Source organism: Esox lucius, chromosome 22 (assembly GCF_011004845.1).
Source record: "Esox lucius isolate fEsoLuc1 chromosome 22, fEsoLuc1.pri, whole genome shotgun sequence".
Taxonomy (NCBI): Eukaryota; Metazoa; Chordata; class Actinopteri; order Esociformes; family Esocidae; genus Esox; species Esox lucius.
In genome coordinates, this window is record NC_047590.1 from 4,536,705 (window position 1) to 4,556,695 (window position 19,991).

Here is a 19,991-nt window from a genome sequence, read left to right on the forward strand (position 1 = left end):
TTAACATGATTATTAAATGATTCATAAGGTCGGGCCTTAAGTCAAATTATTAACGCACACACAGGTACTGAGTAACACATTCATGTCGGTAATTTAAGGGCTGTGAATGAGAAGAGGGGGCAAATAATAAAAACTGGGTTGTCTTTGATGAGTGTTCACAAGGAAATCACTGCATATTTTCCATCCACCATGTTACTTTAGTAAATGAAATCCACAAACACTCAGATACCGGTAAATATAACGCACACACACGCACAGTGGTGAAGACATGGCACTTTATTGTATTTTTTGTCTGCTTTTTATTTGACCGGATGACGTTCTGAACAATTTCTACACCTAAGTGACAGCTGTTATCGCGCATGGGTACTGCCCTGTCTTCCTTTCAAACAAACGTTTTGTCGAAGGTTGATTGAGATCCAACCAAACCGGCCTGTGTGTAATGGGTTGAGAGTAATGACGTGCAGGGCCGTAGCTAACCCTGGGAGAGGTCGATATGATTCACGGGGGGGCCCGTGGCTTGGCAGGGCCCACTGATTGTAACAATGTCAATGTCGTCTGTAAATGAGGGGGCCCCGGGCATTTATCTTTTCAGGGGCCTGAGGCTTCCTGGTGACGGCCCTGACGATGTGTAAGCTAGTGGCCCAGAGCAGACCACCCTACCTCATGTCCATCCCATATAAAACCCCTCGGCCAGTCAGGTCACCAAGACACTACAGCAAGGACCCAGGACTGTAGAAGAACACTCGTTCTCACCTGAAAGTCTCTTACCTGCACGGGCATCAACGCAAACAGGTGAGTTTCAGGCAGCCATGACACGTCTGGTTCACTTTTTGGAAAACGGCAGTGACTATATAATGACTTTACAGGTGGTTATATGACTCGTGCGGTAGAGCGTTGTGCTGTTCAGTGTGAAGTGAACTTCTGTCTTCAGCTAGGCTGTGTTTCTGTCTGCAGGTCACAATGTTTGGAATCCGCTCTCTGGCTGCTCTCGTCCTCCTGGGTGTTATTCAGAGCTGTTGGCAGATCCCTCTGAAGCAGACTGGGGATGACCAAAGGTACAGACTAAACTTTGTCGCTGTGGGAAATGATTCGCATTCATCCCAGTAAATGTTTTCCCACAGTAATATATAGACAAAAACCGAACATACAGAATGAGCATAAACAATGTGAACTAAGACGCAGAATGAATGATTAGTGTTCAAAACATATTTTACACATACGAGAAATATACTAAGAAATCTAAATTAGATGGCAATGTCTAGTTTAGTGTTTAAGCAGCCCTTGCTTGTTGTTGCATATTCCAGGAATAAACTTTGTTCTTATACTGTAGGACAGAGATAGAACACATACTGTTGGATCAGTCGAGGGATGTGTCTAACGTGAAGAGACACTCAGATGGAACCTTCTCAAATGACTACAGTAAATACCAGGAAGATATGAGGGCTAAGGACTTTGTTCAGTGGCTTTTGGACTCCAAGAGGAGTGGGTGAGTGTATTCAATGTGAACTATTTAGAAAGGCTGTCATTAATCAGACCAAAGGCAGTTTCACGGTGTACTGTTGAACAACGTAAGTTTTGGAGAAATTACAGATTTAATCTTTATCCCTCCATTTTGATCCAGCACACCATGTAGTTATGAGTGCATTCAGACAAAAAACAGACAAATAGAAGTACATGCTTATAGACAAAGAGTCCTTCAATGTCAAACTAAGTAAACTTGATGTTATAAACACTAGTTCATCAAACTAAAGTAAACACCCACAATTCATATTCAGTATCACCTTTCTCTCCAATTGTATACATAACACATAATACCTCATACTGAAATACAATATTTGTAAGTGTTACTAGCAAAGAGCTTGAACATTTGGTTATAAGAGCTCAAAGATGCTGTTTCACAAAAGGTTCATTCAACCCTGTTTCTGAAAGACCAAAGCACTTTTTGGTGTTTTTGGTTTCTCCCTGGTGCTTGATTGCGCACAGATGTTTCAAACAGTGCCTTGTTCTAAGGATGAAATGGAGACAGGGGAGTTTGGACATCCACGAGTGAGGTTGAACGGCGGCTGTAATAGCACTGTCATTCGTGATATACCGGTTGAGTCGAATTTATTATCCATACAAGTATTTGCCCTCTACCTCCCTCTAGTGCTTCAACCAAACGTCACGCTGAGGGGACCTACACCAGTGATGTGAGCGCCTACCTACAGGATCAGGCAGCCAAGGACTTTGTGTCCTGGCTCAAATCAGGACGGGCCAAACAACAGTAGGCACCTCCCCCACCGCCCCCCTCAACTCGTGCCCCCTACAGCGCCAGCACATTGTGTCGTGTCCAACGCCAGAAGAAGAGAGAGCGAAAACATAATCACCCACTTGGATCAGTTATCCTGTGCTACATCATTTCTCTCTGGTTTCTTAAGGCCTGTGTTGACGTTTCATGTGGTCATATACCCAATAAATCCTGTGGAACTGTTCCTATGGCGTTCACTGATATGTTTCTTGACATTCGCCCATGGAGTGACTGTGACAACTGGGTTGGAAGAGAGCGTGTGACAGCGAGCGTGCGCATGAACGCCTCCTGGGGGAACCGAGGTGTCCCTCTCGTGCACAATCAGATAAAACGCTAGAGAACGCCAATAATCATCCAATACGCACAATGCCCAAATATAAAGGGCACATTCCAGAAGAGAATGCAAAATCTCTCTCCAGCCTTCTGAGAGTTTCACCCAATATGATAGGAAATTGCACATCAAAGTATGCATGTAAATGTTCTGCGTGTGTGTGTGCGTGTGTGTGTGTGTTAGCACTGACATGTTTTGTTATCTTGTGTACTGTACCCAGATCTGCAGAGGTGAGCAGAGGGAATGTTCCAATGAGCAGAAGGCACGTAGACGGTAGCTTCACCAGCGACGTGAGCAAGGTCCTAGACAGCATGGCCGCCAAAGAGTACTTACTCTGGGTCATGACCTCCAAGCCCTCAAGGAACCGATAAAGGTAGAGATCAGACCACAACCGGAAATGTGTGAAAAGGCAGCCTACTCTATTTACAGTGGGGCACTAGCACTGTGCCTTTATGGACAACGTTCGTCAGGGGGTAAAACACGCCGGCATGACTCACATCAATATTGTACTGCATCTGTTGCTGTCACACTCTTTCTTTCTCTCTTCTCACACACACACACACACACACACACAAACTCACACACAATAATCGTGTCACGGTCTGATAACCCCCTCTGTTTATTTCAGTAACAAACGTCAAGAAGATCATTGAAAGAAGACAAACATCCCTGATCAAGACAAACGTAGATAATGCACTACAACTGAGAAGCCTTGACAAAAACTAAAAGCCATACTAAAAAGCCATATTGCTTAACATCATTGTAACGTTAATACAATGTTGTTAATTGTTAGATTGTTTACCTTCTGTGATAAAAAAAAAATATATATTGTATTGTTCCTTGACTTTGTGGTGGACATTCACCTGGTCAGTTGTCAAATTATGAAAAGAAAAATATTTTTCTATTAATTTACATTATTTTCTATATTTGTAATATTGAAAAAAAGTGAACATGGTAACAACTCGGATAATGTGCAAAACTCTGGCAACTACTTTTTATCCCGTATCAAAACCTGCTCTGCAAAAAAAATAAACAATTTGATTGTGTTTGTTGTAATATGTTTTTTGACAATGCCAATGGGAAACTCTGGTAACTGCTTTTCACCCCGTATCAAAACTTGCTCTGCAAAAAAAGCATAAACTATTTCATTGGGTTTTTTGACATCCCAATGGAATTCCAAAATAAAATGTCAGGACATGGTGCTGAATAAGAAACATTGTAACTGTCAGGCCAATGACACCTAGTTACGCGCTCTATTTGTAGGTCTCAATGCTCTCTGTCCATGGTTCTGAAAAAAAACGTCTATGACGTCCAAATGGGCGAACATCGGAATTCTAGAAATTTAAAAGACGACGGTTCAGATTCGTTCAACGGAAAAACTAAAACATGATGCCCCTGGCCTAAACGACAGACATCCGATTAGTCAAAATGGGAGAGACTCAGGGTTTGTACAAAATAAGCAAACTAGCTGCCCACGTACCCGACCTCGTTGTGTACAGTACCCTCGCCAAAGACATTCCTTACGCAGAGAAGTTTCACGGAGTGCTTCTCTTCGCCGATGTATCAGGCAAGCTCAAGCTTATCTCACCAGGTGTTACATACAGTAGCTAACCTGATATAACCTAAGATAGTAGCACTGCCTTTCTACCAAGAAGTCACTGTAAGCTAACGAGCTTTAGCTGCGTAAGTGATAATCAACGGAGGCTAACTTAGCCACAGTAATCGTTCTCCTTGAATCTGTGTTTACAATTTCTCTGGTGCATGTCCTGCATGTCCAAAGAACGTAGCCAACATTGAGTTAATATACCATGGTTATTATTTAACACGGTTGCTGCCAGAAATGTCAAATTATTAATTTGCCAGTGAACGTGACAGCGTCCCCTTAGCTAACACGTTTACAGTAATGGATACAATAGTTGTCTTTCTGTTGATGTTTTCCAATACGGTCGAGTAACCCAAGTATGTAGAACTTAACATTTACCACCATATGGCGCCAGTGTGCCATCTTACTTTTCTGCCTCATTGAGGCCATCTCCTCCTTAAAGTAACCAATTTCTGTAGAGTCAGAGAAAGGAGAATATATTAATCTAATAGCCTGATTCCAGTAGTGTCCTATCTCCCCAAAAATGTCTCTGGTTATAATTTACAGGCTGGTTCCACCTGACGACCGGTTTAGTGTTACCTGACAAACACAGTGCACACATTTCAGGAACTGAACCTACACAATCAAAACTATGTATTTATCATATTTATTTGTCATGGGACGGGGTTACTCCAGTCTGATTATTGCCCTCGCCCCAATATAATACAGTAAACCAGAGCTGCTTAACCCTGTTCCTGGAGAGCTACCCTGTTTGAGGTTCTCTTCAACTGTAATCACACACACCGATTCTAATAATTAGCTGGATGTAAAGGTAAGTTTGGTTAGTCACAATTGGGATTGGAGAAGAAACCAACTAGAAGGTAAATCTCCAAGAAGAGGGTGGGGCAGCCTTACATAACACACTTTTCAAGGACCCTTTTTGAATCCACTGGGCCACTTTTGCAACCAGTGGCCAGGATTAACTCAATTACATTCAGGTATAATGGTTATGGGGTATAAATAGTGTGTATTATGGAAATAACGACTGCTCTAGAATGCCTTTCTAGCCAATCAGGTTTGAGTATGTGATAAGGTTGTTATACACTGATTGGCCAATACATTATGACCATTCACAGGTGAAGCGAATAACAAGCGCACATGTCAAGGTCTGGATAGATTATCAGGTAAGCGAACAATCAGTTCTCGTAGTCAACTTGTTGGATACCACAGCAATGGGCAGCAGTAAAGACCAGAGCGACTTTAACAAGGGCCTGTTGCCCTGACCTCCAAATTCCCCAGATCTCAATCCAATTGAGCCTCTGTGGGATGTGCTGGACCAGCACGTCCGGTCCATGGCGGCTCCACGTTGCAGCTTACAGGACTTGCTTAATGTCTTGGTGCCAGATACCACTGGACACCTTTCAAGGCTCTTGTAGAGTCCATGCCTCGGCAGGTCAGCGCTGTTTTAGTGGCGCGGGGAGGACCAACAGCATTTCAGGCAGGTGGTCATAATGTCTTGGCTCATCAGTGTATGTAGTATAATGCTAGCTAACACCCTAGCTGTCAGCTAACTAATCTTTTTTCTAGGCTTCACTAAAATGACAGAGAAGTTCAGTTTGAGTAACAAGAAAGGTTTCGGAGCAGATGAGTTGACGCGCACACTCAACAGTTACATCGGAGACATAGTCAGTTGTAAGTTCCAGTTACACAAAGTTAGCTGCATTATCAATCGACATTTGCCATTCCAAAAGTTCCAGCTTAATGTTATCTCGTCTGCTTTACAGACATCCTTGCCTCTGGGGGCGACATCCTGAATTTCGCAGGTAGACCACCCTCTCCATGAGTCATCACACATGCATAACCGCCCGGCTCAGATCACCAGAACCAAATACGCTTTCATCACAGGTGACGCCATCTTGGCTCTGTGGACGGTCGAGCGGATTCAGCTGAGAGACGTTATCTCGCTAGTGGTCAAATGCAGCCTGGACATCCAGGACCAGTGTGGCTCCCGGAATACAGAAGTGGGCTGTCAGCTGAGAGTTAAATTAGGTCCTCGTCTGACCGTCACAGGCTGGGTTTACACATTCTGATATTATTTCCACTGTGTTGCCTCTGACCAATCACATTCAAGCCTTTCTTTTTCTGAACTGATGAAAAGACCAATATGTGTAAAAAAAAAAAAAGGTCAACTGATCTGGCTGCGGAAATGCAGCCATTTCTGGCAGATTGCTGTTTTCTGTGTTTGGCATTCCATATCCTAAATCAGCCCTCGTACTCATTGTGAGTTTGGGATCTGATTATGCAGGTGAACATCACTTTCAAGGCAATTAAGTCTCCGAATATGACACAGCTTCTCATCTATCATCCCAAGGTATATCTGCTGGGAAGCTCTCCAAAGTCGTCATAGGAGATGAGCTCAGTCAGTACTTTCTGGTGATTGGCCGGGCCGTGGACGAGGTGCGACTGGCGGAGGGGTTGGCTGTGGCCGGCACAATCATCTTGTCACCCAACGCCTGGGAACTATGTGACAGGGACAACATCGTCATCGACCGCATAGAGAATGAGAGAGCTGTGAAGGTGTGTGGATGGACGGCTACTCTTATGACAAGTTTACCAGAAAACCGGTTGTGGCTCAATGACTGTAAGTGAATGGGTGTGGTTCAGCGCAGGTGAGATACATGAAGCGAGAGCCCAGTTTTTCGGTCGAGAAGTACCAGGACTCAGTAGGAGCGATGGTAGAGCATGAACACCTGACAAGAGGTACAGCCAAGACAGTAGTTACAAGATTTCAGTCTGTAGTTGCTTCCCGTGCACCTGCGTGTCCTTACATCCTAATTGGTCCCTTTTATGCGCCACAGACTGCGTGAGAAAAGCCTCTAGACTGACGCCGAACGCGGAGCTTGAGAACACGTTCCGGAAGTACATCATGAAAACGGTTCTGCAGAAGGTAGGAAAACTTGCCCACTACCGACCTGCCTTTATTCACAGCAGCTGAAGTTGTGATCTATACCTCTCTTCCCTCTTCAGATAGACGACGGGCAGCCTCTGGAGTACCTGTCGGAAATGCGTCCGGCCACCATAGTGTTTGTCAACCTGCAGTTCAGCGGCGGGCAGAGTGAAGAGGGCCTGTGTGCCGCCATCCACCGGGCAGCCATTGGCATCGCCCGTCAGATGGTCTCGCACCAGGGCCGGATCAACAAGGTGTTCATGTTCGACAAGGTGGGTCAGCGGCCCGCCCCTGTCGCCAACGTTATTGTCAGTGCAGTGTAGAGGTGGCAAAACCCACGACCATGGATTTCGGTGACGAGGCGGCGTGTGTGGCAGGGCTGCACTTTCCTCTGTCTGTTTGGACTCCCCGGGGACAAGCGCGAGGATGAGAGGGCCCACGCTTTACAGGCTGCCTGTGGAATACACGACATTTGCCAGAGAGAGTTCTGCAACCTCAAGTAAGGTCACTTTGGTCGTGATACTCCTGAACCACGTGCACGACTTATCAAGCGCTGTCACTCTCGAAAGCTTGCTATTCCTGAAATGCTTAGCGCGTGGTTTCGGGATGTTAAAGGATGTAATGTCGTCCAACAGGACCGTCTCTATCGGAGTGACTACGGGCCCAGTGTTCTGCGGAGTAGTGGGTCATTCCGTGAGGCACGAGTACACAGGTATAAAAACCCCTTGATGTGCTCTCTAAACTCTCAGGACACGGTGCCATGTGCAGCCGCCCTCGTACTGTTACAGCTGCTTGTTCTAGATGGTTTTATGTTTTAGCCCGCGCGCTACCGCGCTCATGCTGTTCTAAGGGGTGATCCGTTCGGCCTGTGGGACGCTGATTCCATGGACATGTCTGTGTCCGTCAGTGATTGGGCGAAAAGTGAACCTGGCGGCGCGACTGATGATGCACTACCCCGGGGTGGTGTCATGTGACAGCGAGACGTGCTACTACTCCAAGCTGCCTGCCTTGTACTTCAACAAGCTGCCTAAGAAAGCCATGAAGGGGATCAAGGACCCTGGCGTGTTATATCAGTTCATGGCTCGCAAACATTCCATGTAAGACCACCTTTGCTCGACCAACATTATAGTCCGTTTCCTTATGCTGACTTTTGTATTCAGGGGCGCACGATTGCCCTGTTAGGTAATTAAGTGTATTATTGTGTCTTTCTTCTACTGAACATGTACATGGTGAAACAAAGCACAGTTAGAAATAAGAAATCAATAAGACTTCTACCTGTTGGCTGAAGTGCAATTTAAAATATCCTCTCCAGAACTATTGGTATAGCGCCTATGTCCGTTGTGAGGGAAGAGGGATACCCTCTCTTGGGTGAGTTTTCCCCGTCACAATTTAAATAGATCTGAGTGAAATGCGTTCGATCTTGAAAATGTTCCATAACACCCAGGCAGGGAGAAGGAGATTTCAGTGTTTTCCAGCATGCTGAAGGGTTACCTGGAGTCAAGGGCTGCCGGTCACACCAACTACAACAACGTTTTGATCTGTGAGGGACCTGTTGGCTATGGCAAGAGCCGTCTGCTGGCTGAGGCGGTTTACCGAACTGCCAAGGAGGGAGTCAGGTCAGGCCAGATGTTGGTTAGCCTGGTCCTAGGTCTGTTCTTAAAAAACTACCGTTCATGTATGAGTCATGCCAAATGCACAAACCAATCTGGGTCCAGGCTAACTGATAATAACTGAAGTCAATGCATACATATGCAAACAACAAATATGTACTGTGATATATCTGTACTGTGATATAACTCTTCCTGGTAGAAGGAGTATGTAAAATGTTGTACCTCTAACTACTGTCATTCATTTTCATCCCAAGTCAGCCCCAGGAGTGTGAAAGAAAAGTGGATGTCAATAATGTGAAATAGTAAAGCATTTCTTTTGTTTTTCAGAGTAATCTCGATTGAGCTGGCCAAGACAGACATCAAGCAGTCCAACTACGCTCTCCAGACTCTCCTGGCCGTCCTCATGTCAGTTCAGAACTGTAAGAGCTATGCAGACAGAGAGAAAGTCATCCTCTCCAAGATTGAAGATCCAGAGATAAAGGAGAATCTCTGCCTTCTCAATGATATCCTGTTAGTCAAGGTGGGTGGGATCTTTGAATGTAGATCTCATGTTTCATGTTTCATGTTAACATTGGGAATAGGTATTGTCTGTAACATCTGTTCTACGCTTTTAGTTTCCTGTGTCCAAGGACGTTTCACTCATGGACAGTGACACGAAGAACAAGAAGATGAGGAATTACTTTGTGGAGTTGTTATGCAAGGTACTGCAGGAGAAGACTATGTACAGTAGGTGATGTCAGGAGACAAGTTAGATGTCACTGGTTTGTTTGATTATTATGAATTCAACTCCTTTGTGTGTGTGTGTGTGTGTGTGTGTGTGTGTGTGTGTGTGTGTGGTCGGTCTGTCCAGTTTTCAGAGGATGAGCCATGTGTGTACGTGCTGGACCAGGCTCACTTTGTAGATCAAGCGTCATGGGCCATCCTGCAGGAAGCCTGCGAAAGAGCCTCAGTGTTGGTGTGTATGGCCCTCCTCTCCTGCACCAATCAGAGTGGTCCCTTCCCTGAGTTCAGCCGCATCATCACAAACCCCCGGACCACCTACCTCAAGCTGCTGGGGCTGGAGCCCTCGGTCATCGGCCAGCTAGCCTGCCAGATATTAGGGGTGACCCGTATACCCAGTGAGGTGGAGCTGTAGGTCTACACCCACACACACACACTTGATCTAACATCAGCACACACAGTGATTAGAGAAAACTTGTCCGTGTGGCTAATGAGACCGTGTACCTGTGTGCTGACAGGCCGCCATTGTCTCTGAACGGAAATATGCAACTAGCTTTTAAAAATATGCTTTGTGTCGCCTAGGACGTTCTTGAGTTCTAAGCCGAGAAGTCTGGGTTCTTCCACTTGCCGTTTGACGCTCCTTTTCTTCCAAACGGAATTGCAGAAGTAGTGAAACTGCCGCGCTCCTTAACAAACGCCCTGTATAAACGACATGGATGTGTTGTACATAGGTTCCTGGTGGAGAGAAGTCATGGGGTTCCATTCTACTGCGAGGAGCTCTTGAAGAGCCTGTACCTGGGTCATCAGATCGTGATCGAGGAGGTGCAGGAGGAGGACCCGGCTGAAGACATAGACATCCTTTTCCCTGAGCCCACCCTGGTGGTACACCTCTCCAAACCCAGCCAGGTGTGGCAACAGGAGGACAGCAGGGCCAGCGCGCTAGGTAGGAAGATGCCTGAGTGGCAGGTGTCCCAGCCTATCAAAACCATTGCATGTGATGCAATGTATTTAACAGTTTTTTGTGACAAAGAGTTGTGCTGAAAATAAGGTCTCGTTCGCAGTTGTTTTAAATAATTCATATAAGGAAAACAAAACGGATAATGAGCACAGTCATGGATGACCTCAGTCAGCTGCCTGCAATGGCACAGGGTTTCCTAAACCTCTCAGGTCTATCCAGACATGTCACATTTTGGCTTGAAACCTTCAGCTCGGACCCGTGCTTAAGCATATTAGCCCCCTGGGGACTTTAAGTAAGATCATAAGAACACCGTCAAGCACATCATGACCAGTAACTTGTTGAACTGGAAACATGAACACACTAAAAGCTGACTGATCTTCCATGAAGACAGCCAGAGACTGGGAGTGGGAAGAGTAATGTGGTCAGGTACACCACAGAGACTGTATGGAACAATCTTGGCGGTGTTTTTGTCTACACCCTTGCCTTTGAGACACCCTTTTTTGTACTGTGGAATGTTCCAGGGACCCCAAAGGCTTCCACGTTGAAATTCCGCAAGATCGCAGACCTGGTCGAATCAAAGGACCGCGCTTTCATCTGTCGTGTCGGAGAAGTTGCCAAATTTCATGAAATACCCATCCCCCTGACACTGAAAGGTCCAGTACAGAGTGAAACCACCTCGTCTCAGGTGTTAGTTGATGAAGTTAACTTGATCAGCAGTGTTTTCCAGTTCTTGCATGGGCAGGACTATGTACTTACTAATAAATGTAATATATATATATATTCAGGCATGGCGTTGCTAATTAATGTAATATATATTCAGGCATAGCGTTGCTAATTAACGTAATATATATTCAGGCATGGCTTTGCTAATGAATGTAATATATATTCAGGAATGCCATTGCTAATTAATGTAATATATATTCAGGCATGGCGTTGCTAATTAACGTAATATATATTCAGGCATGGCGTTGCTAATTAACGTAATATATATTCAGGCATGGCGTTGCTAATTAACGTAATGTATATTCAGGCATGGCGTTGCTAATTAACGTAATGTATATTCAGGCATGGCGTTGCTAATTAACGTAATGTATATTCAGGCATGGCGTTGCTAATTAACGTAATGTATATTCAGGCATGGCGTTGCTAATTAACGTAATGTATATTCAGGCATGGCGTTGCTAATTAACGTAATGTATATTCAGGCATGGCGTTGCTAATTAACGTAATGTATATTCAGGCATGGCGTTGCTAATTAACGTAATGTATATTCAGGCATGGCGTTGCTAATTAACGTAATGTATATTCAGGCATGGCGTTGCTAATTAACGTAATGTATATTCAGGCATGGCGTTGCTAATTAACGTAATGTATATTCAGGCATGGCGTTGCTAATTAACGTAATGTATATTCAGGCATGGCGTTGCTAATTAACGTAATGTATATTCAGGCATGGCGTTGGCTCGACTGGACCAACTGCAGCCGGCAGAACAGATGGTGGTGAAGTGTGCCTCTGTTATCGGCCACACAGTCACCACTGAGATGCTCGTCCACATCCTCCCGAAGGCGGAGAACCTGGACAAGCTGAATCTATCGCTCAGCTACCTGTTCGAGTCGGCCATGTTCGAGTGCGGCTCCACGCCCGAGCAGTTCACCTGGCGACAGCGCCACGGGCAGCCAGAGTGTTGGGGTGCGCTCAGCTGCTACTGTGCACGGGACAGCCGAGAAGACGTCAGTGAAGGTGGGCCGCGGAGCTGAGTGCAGCTCAGACACGGTCCGCTCATGAATACTGGGCCTCTGAGGCAGCTTTGGAATTAGAAAGATATCTTTAAACGTCTCCTCCGTCCTCCACACTCGCTACCTTCTCCCTAAATCACGATCCCCCACCCCCGCCTCTCCTCTTTCTCCTCTTCCTCCTTCTCCCCCACCCCGCCTCTCCTGCCCTTCAACCACCCCCAAAGTGGCAGGCCTGGCCTCGGCGGACGGCGTTTGGCGCTGCAAGGTGCTGCGTTTCTGCTCTGCCCTGGTCAGGGAGACCGCCTATGACCTGTGGCTGAAGGAACCCAAGAGGGAGGTCCACCAGAAGTGTGCCGCCTTCCTGCTCAGGCAAGCCCATCGATGCAGAGCCTGCGGCGTCCACGGGTTCGTCTTCGGCCACAAGGCGGCCGTTGGGAACAACATGATGGAGGTCCGCCCTCTCTCTGGAGAGGCCTTGTTCACGGGCCGGCGAGGCCCACCGAGGCCCCAGAAGAGTGAGTGATTAGCCTCGCTCACCCTGGTCTAATGCACGACATTGTAGTGTTGAGGCGAGACCACAACCTCGGGGACTCCAACTGCTGATGCACACAGCCCTAACATCGCCGTGGGCTAGGGGACGGACTGCTGATTTGGCTGACTGATGATACAGGTCTAACATCGCCGTGGGCTAGGGGACGGACTGCTGATTTGGCTGACTGATGATACAGGTCTAACATCGCCGTGGGCTAGGGGACGGACTGCTGATTTGGCTGACTGATGATACAGGTCTAACATCGCCGTGGGCTAGGGGACGGACTGCTGATTTGGCTGACTGATGATACAGGTCTAACATGTGACTTCCTGTGTACATGAGCAGTGTGTTAGCGACCAGCACAGCTTAGGTGGTTATGGCTCAGTGCTAGTATATCATGACCTTGAACCTTAAGATAAGTTCTTAAGTAGTAAATGCACACCATATAACTGAGAGAAAAAGTGGGGTCAAATTGGTTGAGTAAATAAATATTTAAAAAAACCAGTGACACAAACACTCATGTTTGTCAACACACAGGCACAACACTAGCCAAACCTAAACACACAAATATTCATTAGTCGTGACAATGTAACCACTTAAGTGTGGTGTGTTGTTGGTCTGCTCTTTACTCTTTAGGAAGAATATCACTAAACCAGGTCAGACCTCTGCAGCCTAACAGGTACAATGTTACACCTCTACCTCCGTGATCATATACCAGCTAGCCAGTATCACAGTAAGCTAACAGTGTATGTGTGTGTGTGTGTGTGCGTGCCAGTGAAGAGGACACATTTCTGTTGAAACTGGATTCCATGGTACGTGACTACAAGAGGACGACGGGCAGAACCAGGAAGTGTAGGTGCGCTCAGTTGGTGGAGTGCCTGCTGTGTCCCATGGTGCATCACTGCATGGGCATCGGCGATGTGGCCAAAACCTTCTTCTACCTTCTGGAGACGGCCGCTGCCCTGGCCTCCCTCTCCAGCCACCTCCAGGTGTGTGTGGGTCAGCTTGTCGGTGTGTCCTCTGGGCTTCCCGACCTGTTTGCTCTCGTACACAAACGCCTTCTCTCATTCACAGGCCCTGTCCTATTTGAACGAGGCCAAAATCATACTGGACAATCTGAAAGCGGGCCACCCGGCCTTTGAGACTGCCGACCCTAGAGCCAAAGTGAAAATCAACAGCATTGAGAGAGCCTGTGTCTTCCGTCTCACGGGAGAAGTAAGATTTGTTTCGTTGTGCGAAAAGACACTAGCGATTTGCAATTATTCCGCATAACTATATTCTCAACACACACCTGTGTGTTGCGATAAACACACAGGTGTTGTACAACATGGGACAGATCAAAGAGGCTGAGAGCATGTTCACCAGAGCCCTAAGGATCCTGGGAAAACACGTCCCAACCAACCCCGTGGTCATGTCTGTCAAGTACCTCCATGAGAAGATAAAGAGTCAGCACTACAGATCCAGGATTTTCGGCAGCCCTGGGCATGTTTCCGCAATCAACACGCACCTACAAAGACTGAAGATCACTCAGATTGATACACATGCATTTTACACACACACACACACTATAAAATATGTTTGCTATACGTTTTAAAGGCGTTATTGTTTGTCTTATGTCCCATGTGTGTTGATCCAAAGGGAAAGGAAGCTTGCATTCCTCCACCAGCAGATCTGCTGTCTGTCCTACGTGTGGCAGATCAGATGCATGCGAAGAACTCCCCAGAACATTCTCAGTGCATCCCTGGCCATCACTATGGAGAGGAACTCTGCCCGGCAGACTGCAGAGGAGTACAAGGTCGCTGCTTTCCTCTGCTTCGCTGGTTTTTACTGGACACATGCTCATGAATGGGTCTGGCCAATGAAACTCTGATGCGGTTACGTGTGTGTAGATAGAGAGAGATAGAGAGAGATAACGAGAGTGAGAGAGAGATAACGAGAGATAACGAGAGTGTGAGAGAGATGAGAGAGAGAGATAACGAGCGATAACGAGCAATAATGGGAGATAACGAGCGATAACGAGAGAGAGATAACGAGAGATAACGAGAAAGAGATAACGAGAGAGAGAGAGATAACGTGAGAGAGAGAGATAATAAGAGATAACAAGAGAGATAACAAGAGAGAGAGCGATAATGAGAGAGAGAGAAAATGAGAGAGAGAGAGATAACGAGAGATAACGAGAGATCATGAGAGATGACGAGAGAGAGATAACGTGAGATAACGAGAGCAGAGATTTCTTAGGAAATGCTTTTCTTTCGTCATCATTCTCAATGTCCCACACGGTTAACAAGGGAGGCGTACCCACTGCATTCCATGTCTTCCCTGCTAACAGCATCCATGTTACATATACATGCTCCACCTCCTCCATCCAGATTACTTTCTCCTGCATTGACTACCTCCTGTACTGTCAGCTGAGTGGTCGGGAGGACCAGGGTCGGCGCTCTGAGAGGATGCTGCGCCGCACCTGCTCCGAGCTGTCTGACAGCCAGGAGGACCTGACCCTCACCAGCCACTTAGTGCGCACCCTCGCCATAGTCAAGCTCTGCTCGGGAGCGCTGCACGACGCCATCCGTTACGGTGAGATGTGTGTGTGTGTTGCATTGGTTTCCGTGATGTTTCTGTGCTGATTTAAGCAAGATGGGCGAACCAAAAATTTATTGTGTTTTACCACTGAAAAAAATGCTGCTCGTCAGGTCTGCTAGCAGAGAAAATCAGCGAGCTGACAAAGCCCCTGGGCCTGGACATGAGGACAATTGTTGTCCTTCACACACCCCTGATGTTCACACACAGGTGAATGAGCGGTTAATCTAACTTGGTTTCCTGTGCCGTGTGTGCGCGTGCATGCACGTGTCTTCTGTAACGTCGAGGACTATCACCCAGGTATGGCGAGTGTGTCCGGCTGTTGCTAGGCCAGGAGTACCCGGGAAACGGCGTGGCTAAAGGCTGCTTCTACGTCGCCTGCTTTCACTTCCTGCTCTACTCAGGCAAGTAGGAGATCCCTGGGATCTTGAGTAAACACATTTTTGGCCCTGTACTGTTGCAAAGACAAAACATCCACTTTGTTACATCTGTATCGTGTCATTCTTCTACGGTCCGCGTTCCCTGGACCACTTTACCCCGACGGTGGTTCTGTGACCCAGGCTTTGCCGTCCGTCCATTTGAGGAGTGCCACGCCTTTGTGGAGGAGTCCCACTCAGATCCTAGCCTGGTGGCTGAACAGAGTCTCATGATGAGCCTCTACTCTGCTCTGGCTCTGTGGTGAGTGGACTGGTGTGGAAGTGTTGATGCTCTACTGACTCCCACCTACTGCTGGTTCAATACAACCGTGCTCTGTTTTCCCACACTTTCCTCTGTGAATAAAGCAAAAAACGAGATGCCCAATATATGCATGAATATCTATAAAAGAAATGAGTTAAGCACCATGAAATTGAAATGGATTCAAACCGTATCCACTTCTTAACTTTCTCACTATCTCAGTATTCTGACCTTGAACTTAAAGATGAAGTAAGGCTTGCTTCAGCATGTGATTACTTTGTGGTGGAGAGGAATTTACAATATTCACCTTGACTTAATTAATTTCCAATTTCATCATATTTACACACAGTGAAACAATAAATACATTAGAGGTTGTTTTTTTTTTACATCACAAAAGAGTGAAGGAAATGCATATTTAAAATCATTAAGGTTAGTTTTGATTGGATGTTTTCCTCATAGATTACTATTATTTGGTTCTCTCCGTTTAGTGTAATGTGTCTGTTGACAACATTTGAATGAAGGTCGGGTTAAGTTGAACACATTGTAATTCTATAGAAATAGTGGTCTCATCTCTATATCCGTTTTGCTGTCATTACATCTGTTCCAGCAGGAGCAGAGCCATTGAGGCAGTCTTCATGTTCAAGAAGTTAATTTCAGCAATATTTATTGGCTGATCCCTCCTGGGGATTAACTGGTTGAATTTTCCTCATGATCCAATTACAGACATCAGGAGGGATCAGCCAATGCCCAACCAGAGTGGGGGGGAATCAGCCAATGAAAGCCACACTATTTTGTCTATTCAAATGGCAGCTGCCTTCAAAGGGAACGTTTTATATTCTCTAACCACAACTGTATGAAATCATATTTAATGAAATGTCTGAATCAGGCTAGCAACGAGTAGACTTTATTCTTTCCTCCAAGTCTCAAAAGCATTTCTGTTCTGCATATTTCTTTCTGAAGCTTTCACAATGTTTTCTGACCTACTTAATGCAGCCCCAAGCTGTACTAGTCAGCTCTACTATATTTGGCTGGTTGTGTGCGTGGGCTTGTGTGGATGTCTGTGGATGTTTTCACGTTTTTCTAACCTAACTACAATCCTGTTTCCAAAAAAGTTGGGATGCTGCGTACAAATATAATGCAATGATGTGCAAATCATTTAAACCCAATATTCAATAGATAACCGTACAAAGACAACATATCAAATGTTGAAACAGAAAAAAAAAACTATCTTCAAAAAAATATGGCCACTTTGAATTTGATGCCAGCAACACATTTAAAAAAAAATCTGAGATGGGGGCAACAAAAGACTGGAAAAGTTGTGTAATGCTAAACAAAACCTGGTGGAACATCTCTCACAACTAATTAGGTTAATTGGCAACAGGTCAGTAACAGGATTGGGTACAAAAAGAGCATCCCAGAGAGGATGAGTCTTTCAGAAGATGGACAGGGGTTTCACCACTCTGTGAAAGACTGTGCAGGCAAATAGTGCCACAATATAAGAATAATGTTTCTCAACATGAAATTGCAAAGAGTTTCGGGATCTCATCACCTACAGTACATAATATCATTAAAAGATTCAGAGAACACAAATGTCCCCAAACTGTGGTGAAATCAGAAAACATCCATGAGGGTAGGGTTAGAATTAGGGTTAAGCATTAGGGACTGGGTTAAGTTTAGGCATAAATGTTATAGAAGTTAGGGTAAGGTTGGGGGTTAGGATTAGTATAAGTAGAATTCTCTAAGGGCTGTCAATTGGTGTCCCTGTTTAAATAGCTAAAGAGGTAAATAGTAAACCTGTGTGCGTGTCTTGTATTATTTAGAAGCCAGTTTCTTGACTGGGACCAAAAACACATTTAAAATAACTTTTTTATTTCCTTCTGAAAAGTTCATCTTCATCAGGCAGTAAATGTGTGTGTGTGTGTCTGCCTAGGTATACACGGCTGTTTGACTGGGAGAAGGCATGTTTATTCTATACCAAGGCCTGGAGAGTTGCTCAGCAGGCTCCCTCATCCATCCAGGCCATAAACGGCACAGTCGTGTTCCTGGAGTGTCAGGTGCTGCTGTTCAGAAAGGCCCTGGTGGAGCACAACAAACACATCCACACCATCTACAAGAACACACAGAAGGTCTGCACGCACGCACGCATGCGCACTTACTAGGCCAACGGTACACAACTATTTCCTCATGAATCGGTTGTCTTTTATGCAGCACTTTTCAGAGTTCACTCGTAAGTACTCGACCAACAGGACATTCGGGCCACGCGTACTCCACCTCCGAGCCTACCTGTACCTGCTGACGGGCCACCGGGCCCTGTCCCGGGCCATCCTGCACCAGGCCGCGGGGCTCTGCCGACAGCACGGCAACAAGCTGGAGAAGGGCTGGATCAGGCAGAGTCAGGTACCCTACTGGAGACAGGCTGCTAGGATAGCATGGACGAATACTTAGGGCGCAAAGATTAGGATGGAACGAACGGTCTCACACACACACATACACCATTAGAACCGAAGCAAGTAGAGCTGCGCACTTCTACATCATCTGTTCCGTTGCGTTATGTTGGTCCACACCCAGTGAACGTTCCGTCTTTCCCTTCAGAACTTGTGGTTTGGCGCGTGCCGACAAAGCACCGCGAAAGAGGCCGGTTCCTTTATGACCCTGCCCAGCTGGGAGGAGGCTAGGGGGGTGGACCCAGAGGAGCTGGCCCACAACCGCTACACCCTGATGGGTGTCGGGGACCAGAGCTGGGCTGACAGCTCCAACCTGTGCTTCACCCCAAACACAGAGGACATCCAGATCCTCAAAGGCCAAGGATAGGGAAATGGTTCCTTAGCGAGACTTAGCGCAAATTATTATTATCGGCCAAGAATATGGAGATTAAAAGAAAATGCTGTCGTTGTCATTGGTTTATTTTATTGGTTCATACATTTCTCGCTCTCTTTCTCTCGTATTACAAATGTACATTTATAGTGGTACAACAGATATCTGAACTGATATTTTTACACAAATGATTCAGTAAAACTGGTCATCAGCTATCAATACTAAATTTTAAGGCAGGTTTCCACAAGTAGTGGCCCAAATTTTATATTGATATTGACTTCTTATTATTGTTATTATAATTTTTCTAAAATCTAAAGATCCATCAACAACACAGTACAATGGGATAGATGTCAACAACATAAAAATGTGCAAGTCTTTTTTTCTTATGTTACATCAATTTCAAAGTTAACGTATTAGTAACATTTTAAACATGGATAAAATATACTATCTATTGTACATCGTTAAGTCTTCACTTTATTACATTTCGCCCCTTTCTCACAAAGGTATCATTATTGCATTTCTATGAATGAACCACACAATCCTGTAGAAAGATGTTGTCAAGTTTGATCCACCTTTGTGTAGGTGTTTACATACAGTTACCGGCAGTTCAGAATCATAACAACTTCACTTGGTGTAAAACACACTGGAATGTAGGAGAAGATATCACATGTCAATGACTGAAACATACCAACAGAGGGACTGAACAACAGTAAGTCTGTGGAACATGTACACACTTCCTAATTGTAACTATGGATGTCATATTTAATATATATATAATACAGTATCTCACAAAATTTAGTACACCCCTCACATTTTTGAAAATATTTGATTATATCACTGAAGAAATGACCCTTTGCTACAAATGTACAGTAGTGAGTGTACAGCTTGTATAACAGTGTATATTTGCTGTCCCCTCAAAATAACTCAGCACACAGCCATTAATGTCTAAATCGCTGGCAACAAAAGTGAGTACACCCCTAAGTGAAAATGTGAGGGGTGTACTCACTTTTGTGAGATACTGTATTTTATATATATATAAAAAATAGGATGTTGGTTACAGTTCTGTGGTTAAAAGCCTATTGGAATCCCATTCCCCATAGGCGCTATACTATGCCAACTGTATTGACCCCCAATGCCTAAAAGATAACAAAGGCCTCCCCACCACCATGGGGAAAAATACGATTGAATACGAACAAATCTTCTGTAAAATTGAGTGAAAAG

At 45.4% G+C, this 19,991-nt stretch overlaps 2 protein-coding genes across 6 annotated transcripts; both read left to right on the forward strand.

Moving 5' to 3' along the window:
• The first annotated feature begins 689 nt into the window (after window positions 1-689).
• Window positions 690-3,638, forward strand: LOC105020008 (glucagon-1-like). The gene is made up of 6 exons (XM_010886633.2): window positions 690-792; window positions 955-1,055; window positions 1,331-1,486; window positions 2,147-2,263; window positions 2,839-2,991; window positions 3,247-3,638. Exons 2-5 carry the CDS (start codon window positions 961-963, stop codon window positions 2,987-2,989), a joined length of 519 nt encoding a protein of 172 aa, XP_010884935.1. The 5' UTR covers window positions 690-792; window positions 955-960; the 3' UTR covers window positions 2,990-2,991; window positions 3,247-3,638.
• Window positions 3,639-3,891: 253 nt separating this feature from the next.
• On the forward strand, window positions 3,892-18,924 carry LOC109614930 (adenylate cyclase type 10). Of its 5 annotated transcripts, none has more exons than XM_029116693.2 (32): window positions 3,892-4,185; window positions 5,788-5,892; window positions 5,985-6,023; window positions 6,106-6,249; window positions 6,572-6,777; window positions 6,870-6,960; window positions 7,059-7,147; window positions 7,228-7,419; window positions 7,525-7,646; window positions 7,783-7,859; window positions 8,055-8,244; window positions 8,460-8,515; window positions 8,592-8,763; window positions 9,085-9,277; window positions 9,372-9,458; window positions 9,608-9,888; window positions 10,209-10,420; window positions 10,957-11,088; window positions 11,886-12,176; window positions 12,397-12,687; window positions 13,341-13,383; window positions 13,480-13,693; window positions 13,779-13,919; window positions 14,020-14,186; window positions 14,343-14,499; window positions 15,074-15,278; window positions 15,395-15,491; window positions 15,582-15,685; window positions 15,842-15,959; window positions 17,887-18,082; window positions 18,165-18,353; window positions 18,549-18,924. In XM_029116693.2, the coding sequence occupies exons 1-32, from the start codon at window positions 4,047-4,049 to the stop codon at window positions 18,765-18,767; spliced, it is 4,959 nt and encodes a 1,652-aa protein (XP_028972526.2). In that variant the 5' UTR covers window positions 3,892-4,046; the 3' UTR covers window positions 18,768-18,924. The 5 variants fall into 5 exon arrangements, with proteins under 5 accessions (XP_028972526.2, XP_034145484.1, XP_034145485.1 ...); XM_034289593.1 differs by lacking the exon at window positions 3,892-4,185 and adding an exon at window positions 4,226-4,301; XM_034289594.1 differs by lacking the exon at window positions 3,892-4,185 and adding an exon at window positions 4,226-4,301 and having other exon boundaries at window positions 12,403-12,687.
• Window positions 18,925-19,991: the final 1,067 nt, after the last annotated feature.